We start from the raw sequence: 9,728 nt of genomic DNA, 5'->3' as shown, positions 1-9,728 counted from the left end.
AGAAGTTAAATTTAAATCCTAGAATTCATGCAGCTATCTTAAATTCTTCTTGAAAGAAGAATTTTATTATTTATAATAATTATATATTCTACTCAAATATGATCGTCTTTAAATGGTATATGTAATCTAAATTTTAAAATATTAAAAATAATCTAAGATTGTTCGCCCAAATATGAGAGTGGATAAGTATTATTTTATATTGAAGCATGTCCCATGAGAAGGTCATGTTGGATTTTCGTTATAATCAATTCATCATCATATTCAAAATAAAAAATTGATCATCATAATTGAAGGAGGAGGATATGTTAATGCTACATAATATACTAATTCCTTCAATAAAGTTTGGGAGAAACAGTGGGTGACGAGATTGGATTAGATTATTTATAAAAGAATTATTTTTTAATTAAAATAAAGACAATATTAATTTTCTTCTAATCAACCTTTCTCAAACATCTTGTTGTTAGGAACCTTATTTGTACACGACAAAATCTTTTGTTTTTCAAACTTTGTATTTGTTTTAAATATTAAATTACATATGTTCCTTGCTTTATTATCTGAAATAGGAATATATAAAAATGATAGCCAAACAATAATCAACTGTGATTATTGTATTTCCCCCCCTCAAATATGATCTTTTTAGACTTTGACCGTCCTTGAAACAATAGATTAAGTAAAAATTTGATGACGTTGCCCAACTTTTTTCTTTATTCAAAATAACCACCATATGATCATATTTATTAATAATTTAATAGCATGTTATGAATTATCTGAACGAATAAAACTGTAATAACATAAATAGTTAACCCTTAATTGTCCTAGCAAAGCAAATCTCTCTTTTTCCTCTCTAACCCGATTCACAACACAACTGTCTCTTCTCGTGTTCCCACCACCCCCATATATATATAAACCTTTCTTTTTCTTTTCTTTTCTCTCTCTCTCTCCCAAAGAAAAAGAAAAAAAAAAAAAATCTTTTTCTGTGTAATTAAAGGGGGTAACTAGTTTTTCTTCTTTCTAGAACTAGCTTTAGATTCGATCAAGTCACAAACTTTTCTTCGATTTGAATGGAGGGTACTCATCATCTTCGTCATCTGCATCAACAACAACAACAAAAACAAAGGGTTCTTCCTCAGAGTATGAGTAGTGTCAACGTGGATGTGACTGATAGGTTTCCCCAATGGAGCATCCAAGAAACAAAAGAGTTTCTTGTGATCCGTGCAGAGCTGGATCAGACTTTCATGGAGACTAAGAGGAACAAACAGTTGTGGGAAGTGATATCCAACCGAATGAAGGAAAAGGGTTACCATAGAAGTGCAGAGCAGTGCAAGTGCAAGTGGAAAAACCTTGTTACTCGCTATAAGGTATATGTTTGTTCATCTCTATACGTGCATCAAACTCCTAAAAATAAAATGATGAAGTCCCTGTTTTCTTCAAATTGGTGAGAGTCTTATAAATAGTTCCAATCTTGAAAATATGTGATCTTGAGTTTGATCATAAATTCATGCATACAAAGAAATTTTTATTAATCACCACCTTAGCACTTTGATTGGGGATAAATTAAGAGAAATTCAATGATATCCTCAAAAAAACTTAAGAATTTTGATATTATTACTGAAAAGCTCTCTCCTTTTCTCTCGTTTGTTTAAACTCGTTCAACTACTAGTTCCAAAAAATAACTAACAAAATGTTTAGATTCCTCTCAATACCATAAAATTATCATAAATTAACTTTTTTTTCCTATTATGATAATAAAGGTGGGAATTAGTTTAAAAAATAACAATGGTTTTATAGACTTTAATAAGATAGTTAAGAGTTTAAGGGTGTTTGAGAAAAGTTCTAACTAGTTGTAGTTACTATATTGTAAGCTTTATAGGTTTCTTTTTACATAAACTAAATGGTACTTTTGTTTTGAGATGTGAAGGGATTTGAAACAATGGAGCAAGAAGCGACGAGACAGCAATTCCCATTTTACAATGAATTCAATGCAATTTTCACGGCAAGGATGCAGAGAATGTTGTGGGCTGAAGCTGGGGGTGGATCGAAGAAGAACAAGGCGATGACGATGCAGCTCTCATCGGACGAAGAAGATGGCAAAGAAGAGAGTACTGAAGCCGGTAGCGACAGAAAGAAGAAAAAGGCAAAGATAGTTAGTGGGGGTGGTGGTAGTTTGAACAATTTGAAGGAGATTTTGGAGGATTTCATGAGGCAACAGATGCAAATAGAAGCACAATGGATGGTGGCGTTCGAGGCGAGGGAGAATGAGAGGAGGTTGAAGGAGATGGAGTGGAGGCAAGCCATGGAGGTGTTGGAGAATGAGAGGATAATGATGGAAGAAAGATGGAGAGAAAGGGAGGAACAAAGGAGGATTAGGGAAGAAGCTAGGGCTGAGAAGAGGGATGCACTAATCACAGCTTTGCTAAACAAGCTAGAGAGACAAGGAATGTAGTGGAGAGGACTTTGTTCTATCACACAAAACTCACTTCGATGATCTGTTCCGACTTAAGAAGAAACTAGTGTTTGATTGTTGACAAGAAAATACAAATAGTGGGCTCCAAGAAAAAGGCAAGAGATGTAGTTTAGTAGTTAGCTAGCTAGCCAAGTGGCCAACTATAATGTGTTTCCTCTTCTTCTCATGAAAGGAAGCTTGATTATAGAGGTTTGTTCTTAGAAACTCAATTTCTTAGAAAAATTAACTTTATGGTATACTTGTTCTTATGATTTTGTCAAGTTGTGCTTCTATCTCTCCCCCTCCTGTTTTACCCACTTTTTCTAATTTAGCCGATGCAAAGAAGAACCATAATTTTTTTGTTACTTTCATTTTTGTAATAGTGTATATATGGCACTCGGCGATGGTAATTATGGTTTTTGGTCACACAAACTAGGCACTATAGCTCTGTTATCATTGAGAGAAGACCAATATCTCGTGTATGAGTGTGTGTCCCCCCAAGAAATTTAACAATGTTTCAAAGAGCCTCTCGATCTGGTAGTAGGTGTAGATGAATATATAAACTATAGTACTGAGCACTATGGTTCAAAAATTCACATTACCTAACAAACAAACAATTGAAAACGGGTACAATATCATTGTCCGCAAGATAATTTATGTGCTCGCCATAATAGCTATTAATATATTTACACGCACAATTTTAAGATTAATGGAGCATTTGTTGAAATGGCTCATTACAAAGTGCCGTTAGTTTCACTTTCGTTTACAATTGAAAAATAAAAGGAGAGAAATTTAGATTTATATGCATGTTTTTACTCTTCCCTACCAACATATATGGAACAAAATCATAAGTAGGGTTTATATATGATCTAGATATATTAGGTTGTAATCACTTCAAGCTCATAATCTTAAAGGGTGAGCTCAACGATGAAGAGATAATGATTTTTCCTTTGTGTGAATGAAATGAAATTTAGTCATAACAATTTATAGAAAAAACGGTTGTTGGTTGTATATGATGATCCTCTAATTAATAAGATGCTACAAAGAAAAATAATTGGGTGACCTGAAATTTCCGAAATATATATATCACAATTAATCTCCTAGTTAAGGATAGATTTTAGAGCTCATTAATTTGTCATTTTGCATCCGCATGAGGATATTTTGACAGCTAGCTGATATGGGTTTGCATGCACACGAGAGGTCTTCAAGGATTATAGTTACATTGACCTGTGCACGTGAGAACGCTAGACGTAATTGAAGCCGGAGAAACGTTATCAGCAGCTTAGGTATGAACTTATGACTTTTAATAAGTAAATTTCAGCTGCATGATATCGTGTTTCATAATCATCCATTTTATATACACGCATGCTAAATTGTCTTTTGTTTTTCTTTCGTTGAGAAAATAGTTAAGGTAAAGGAAGAAATGGAGATGATAGATAACTGAGCTAATGCTTATGAGGAGAAAAAGAGAGTGGAATATCAATTAATGCTGATCCAATATATATAAATGAATGAATGAATAATTAAGAGCCCGTAAGTAAAATAAAATTCAATGTGAAATAACACATACCCACATACACATAATTGAGGTAATTAATGCTTAGATAATGTTGCCTTGTGTGTCTAATTGAGACTGGTGGTATATATTGTGTAAATAAAGTTAATCACTTATATATTATTAAACTTTCGCGTGTATGTATTAAAGGAACTGGTTCAATTAGTTAAATATATTGTATGAATTATTGCAAATTTTTTAATATTTATTTTTTATTTGTGCAAAAAATATTCAATGTTCACTTATAATTCAATTTTATGATATTCATCTATTATCATTTATTTTAAAAAATTGACCAGTTACCAAAATTCTTAATTAAAATTCAATTAATTATCATAATGTTATCCTTTGTATATAATTTAAATCACCAAGTACACATGTAATCAAGTTAAAAATTGTTACACAATTCATACTTAATTACTTAACAATAATATGAAGATCACAATTCAAGAGCTAATTAATGTGGTGTTTCTCCCTAGCTAGCTAGGATAAAGCTGGGGCTAGATCTATATACTCCACCAGGAATATGGCCGAGGAGGTATTAATGCAACTATATATATATGAGGGAATTGAATCAGAAATAAATTAAGGTATCACTCTACGAAATCAGAAATATATTATATATAGCTTAGTTATGGTTCATTAGCGGTGCAATAATCCACTTTATAACTCCAAGTATTGATTTAGTAGAAGAAGAGATAAGATTTTTTTTAACGGGTAGGCAGTTTCAAAATGTAAATTAGTGAAAGTGACTCAAATATAATTTAGATGGCATGGTACCAAAAATGAAAATAAGAAAATAAGGTATCAATGAGAAATACTGAATCACGTCATAGTATATATATATATATATGATTTATCGATAATTATTATGCTTGTGCTTTGTTTATTTTACGTGTTTTTAGATTTAATGATGGATCATTTGAATTATAATTAATTTGAAATATTACTTATTTCTTAATCAATGAATGCTTGAGTGTTACTTTCGTATACGCCATATGCCTACTACGTTATTAATTAATTAAACGTATCTCATTATAACGAATTGAACTTCCAAATATAGTCATTCATACTCGTTTGCACCATCAGGTTGTGCATCGCCAAACTTATGTACTTGCATTTCACTATTCGCAAGTTATGAATTATTTTCGTTTAAGCTGACACGGCCAGGGAAGAAAAGAAGTTAAAGCTGATACAGCATTTCAATGAGAATGCGTAAACTCTGACTTAGATTGTTGAATTCCCTGTACTTCCTGTGACTTACCAGTTAACTAATTGAATTTATTAATAAAAAATCCCAATATATTAATTTCCTGACCAAATCAATGCTTAATTATCTATATGTTAATGAGGCTGAATAAGGCGATGTAACTGTACTATATATTTATATGCTTTTTTTCTTTCTGAGGGGAATAAACCTTAATTAATCGAATGAATTTATGAGTAATTGCAACAAAGCTGTTATTTAATTACTACAACTTCCATGATTAAACAGGTATAATCATAAGAGGCAACAGATTATTCACTCATCCATTATCATCATATTTTTTTTAAAGGCCATAACCATCATAGTTAGATTTTTTGATGAATATATCATCATAGTTAGATTTTTTGAAGAATACATCATCATAGTTAGATTTTTTGATGAATATATCATCATAGTTAGTTGAAAGTAAATTATCATTTTTCTAATTATATAATAGCTTTCGTCTTATTATCTCAAACTAAACGAACATTTTCCTAATTAGAGTTTATACATACAATTATCATATCTAAAACTATTTAGAATAACATTTTCCCTGCTAATTTTTCTACTATATAATATTTAGTAAGACAAACTGACAACATATAATGAATGGCAGACAGATGCATTTGCAAGAGAATTACTTAGTCTTTATTTCTGTGCAGACAAGTTAGAATTACTAGTATTAGGTAAGTTAATAGGATATGTTTCAACTAAAGTTTTCTGTATGCTATCATTCATTATCTTCACAGGTAATTTTTGAATGTTGATCGATAAATTTACACCCCAGACCAGATGGGGTTTTATGAAGAAGATATATATATATATATATATATATATATATATATATATATATATATATATAAATTGAAACAAAAAAAGAAAAGGAAAGAAAAAAATGGGGTGAAAAGGGATGAAAGAAAAAGTAAAGTGTATGGATATAATTTTTATTTTCATTTCAAACAATATTAGTTTCCATGTTTGTATGTCTTTTTGGGTTCAAATATATTGTAATTATAATTTGAGTTATTTGAAAATTGAAGAAAAAATAATATAAAATGGACATGGATTTGTATTTTTTTTTCTTCTCTTGATCTCAAAAGTTGAACTTTGAATGAGAAAATTTTCAAACGTCAAATTCATGTCCTAAAGATTTAACTAGATTTCCCCTTGTATAGTAAAGTCAAATTCCTGCGTTGTTTCTTTAATATTAAACAGCACCTTCTTAATCAGTCCCAAACGGTTTGGAACATTGCGATACGAACCCGGTTTTACATGAAACAATGTGCTGTTCAAATTATTCAATATTGGAACCGAAATTGTCTCTTTAAAAACAACAAAAAAGCTTTTAGGAACCATTTATATATATATAACAAATAACCCAAATATAACTGTACAAGTTTACTGCCATACATGCTGTATAAAAATGTTTACTGGCATACAATATAATCTGATGATCTTATATTTAATAAATTATTTACTCACGTAAATGTAGTCACGTTAATCATATATGAATGACAAATAGATAGTTATTAATCATATGTACGAAAACTTACTTCTCCTTATATCACCATTGAAATTTGAAATAGTAAAATTTATTTATTTATTTTAACACTCAACAAATTAGTGGATTTAATTTTCTAATAAGAAAAACTATTAATAGAAAAAGTACAGAACCCATTTATAAAGAAGTAAACAGTATAAGATTCACATACCAATTTCAAAAAAGGCAACCATTTCCTCCCCTTTTAATACAAATCATGCCATGAATGACTTTTAAATCTTGTTTACAATAAAAGTGATATCAAAGACAATCCCTTGAAAATCTATTTTGTTCCTTAAAAGCCACAAAGCTGATGTTACTCAGTGTCAAAACAATGAAGGGTATTCTCTGTCTTTTTTTTTTTTTTTTACCTCTACTCTTTTTGACTTCTTTGTGTTTTGACAGAAAATATAATAAATTAATATTATATATGAAAAAAAATGATGATTTTCTTTATTAGTATATTATATATTCTTTGTATAACGAAAATTAAATTATTAATCATTCCCAAAAAAATTTAACTTATTAATATAAATTTTGAAAAAAAATTGAAAAATAAAATTATTCATATATGGATGATATAAATCTATATATTATAATAGTGGAATAATTTGATTATTAATATATCATATTATAATATTATTAAAAATTCAAAATCTGTATATTAATAGTTTTATTTTTATTAAAGAAAGACTAGACTAAGAGAGGCTAGTGTAATGTTAAAATGTTAAAAATGGAATTTTTTTTGGAAGATATATATATAGGTATAGGACTACGAAAAAATTTGCATTGCACAACAGATTTCTCCACGCAAAAATATAGTCCTTGAAGGCCATATCATGAGATCTCATATATAAACCTTATTTTCTTTTTTCCTTTTTCCTTTTAACCTCTCCTTGCATTAATGTATTATGATATATAATGCTCTATCTATTTTTCTTGTGACTACATTTCTTATAGTTACTTATATGTAATAATAAAATAATAAATCAAAACAATTGATGTTTAGGTATGTTCCATTGGGCGCACCGACATAAAGACACAAAAATGCACCATTGGACATAATTACAGGCTAGGATGGAACTCACGACAATTATTTTATACAAAAATTTAACCATTTAAGTAAATATTTGCTGAATATGATATTAAATAAATTAATATTGGATTAATTATCAACGAATTATTAGTTCAAGTGGTGATAAATTTATTTCCTTCAAGGTTTCATCTCAGATTTGCAAATAAGATTGAAAGAAAAGATCTCACTAAAAATAATCAACCAAATTTTTAGACAGAGATTAATCATCATTAAAGCTGGTGAATATTTCACACCAATTTCATAGGTACCAAAAATAAATAAATTAATATTATATTAATTTTTAATATAAAATCTATAACTATGTCTTATTATGACATCTCAAAGATATTATATCTTTTATATATATATATATATATATATATATATATATATATATATATATATAATATGTCATCAGTATAATGTGAAATTGTTTTTACAATATTTTAAATAATTTAAAGATATTTTTTTAGGAATAAGAAATTTTAAGTGTGATTAAATCTTAAGCTAAAGATTAATTTCATAATTGGTCCAAATAATCAAAACTTGTGATAATATATTAGAAAATTAGAGGTCCTAATTACAATAATTACAAAAAAATTGAATATTTATTTTTTTCCATTACCATAAGAGAATAATACCCATACACTTAACAATAAAACATCGATTTTTTTATAAAAAAATATGTCAATAATTTAAGAACAAAATCGTTTGACTTGGTGTGACTAATTCGATCTACTTGTTCGAGTAAGAGCCAATATATATACTTACAGTTTGGTACCCAAAAGAAGATTGGTTAGTTACTAAATTAAAATTTTAATTGTTAGCAATTGATTTTACAACTACTTTAGACTAAACCTTTACGTATTAGTGACAAAAAATATTCTATTAACACACATACATAATAAAGTACCCTAATTCACAGTATTCAACATTTGATATGGAATGAAATATTGTAAAAGACCAAGATGGTAAAATGTGTGAAAGAAAATATGTGCTAAAATGTATAAAAATTAAATTTCTTTTGGTAAAATTATAAATTTGGTCCCCCAGTTTATCTCCAGTTTCGGATTTGGTCCCCCAGTAATTTAATTCACGAACTGAGTCCTCCTATTTTGTAAAATCGTACAATATTGGTCCCCCAAGTCATAATTAGACGTTGATCATTACAAGTGACATTGACTGTCACGTGTCACATTCTTATTAAATGATGTGTGTCGCATGTCATGTTCTGATTGGATGTCAACTCCATAAAAGGTGAAATGCATTATTGTTTTCATAAACCAACATTGCACGATTTTACAAAATAGGAGGACCTAGTTCGTGAATTAAATTACTGGAGGATCAAATCCAAAATTTGAGATAAATTGGGGACCAAAAATGTAATTTTGCCAAAAATTTTATGATAAAATTCTTTGAAAAAAAATAGATAATAAAATTCATGAAATAATAATAGTTGGATAGCAAAATGTGAAATAAAGCCAAATGTCTATTATATCCTTGAAAGAAAAGTAGTGAATATTGAAGGATAAGCTAACAATATATTTTAAAAGTAAAAATGATTTAAATAACGCTTAAAATGAAAAACATATATTTTAAAGGCTTAAATATGTTTTTGATCCCTAATATATATCCTACTTTTGCATTTGATCTCTGATAAATGTTTCCTTCGGATCTGCTTCTTGATATTTGAAAATTTTTGTTTTAGATATCTGTTGTTAATTAAGTGATGATGTTTCTGTGAAATATTTGATAACAGAATTTGTGGTAGCTCAAAAGCCACCAATATTTATTTTAAAATCAAATTTAAATTTTCAAACAATTAAGAATCGCCGAATCAATTAAAATAAAAAATAAATATCTCTAATA

At 28.6% G+C, this 9,728-nt stretch overlaps 1 protein-coding gene across 2 annotated transcripts; it reads left to right on the top strand.

The window, feature by feature from the left end:
* Window positions 1–854: 854 nt before the first annotated feature.
* Window positions 855–4,065, top strand: LOC114406124 (trihelix transcription factor GT-3b-like). Of its 2 annotated transcripts, XR_003665380.1 has the most exons (3): window positions 855–1,358; window positions 1,919–2,653; window positions 3,612–4,065. XR_003665380.1 is itself a non-coding variant. In XM_028368707.1 (2 exons), the coding sequence occupies exons 1-2, from the start codon at window positions 1,062–1,064 to the stop codon at window positions 2,441–2,443; spliced, it is 822 nt and encodes a 273-aa protein (XP_028224508.1). In that variant the 5' UTR covers window positions 855–1,061; the 3' UTR covers window positions 2,444–2,967. The 2 variants fall into 2 exon arrangements, 1 of the variants encoding a protein (XP_028224508.1); XM_028368707.1 differs by lacking the exon at window positions 3,612–4,065 and having other exon boundaries at window positions 1,919–2,967.
* Window positions 4,066–9,728: the final 5,663 nt, after the last annotated feature.

Source organism: Glycine soja, chromosome 3 (assembly GCF_004193775.1).
Source record: "Glycine soja cultivar W05 chromosome 3, ASM419377v2, whole genome shotgun sequence".
Classification (NCBI taxonomy): domain Eukaryota; kingdom Viridiplantae; phylum Streptophyta; class Magnoliopsida; order Fabales; family Fabaceae; genus Glycine; species Glycine soja.
This window is presented reverse-complemented; position numbering and strand designations above follow the sequence as displayed.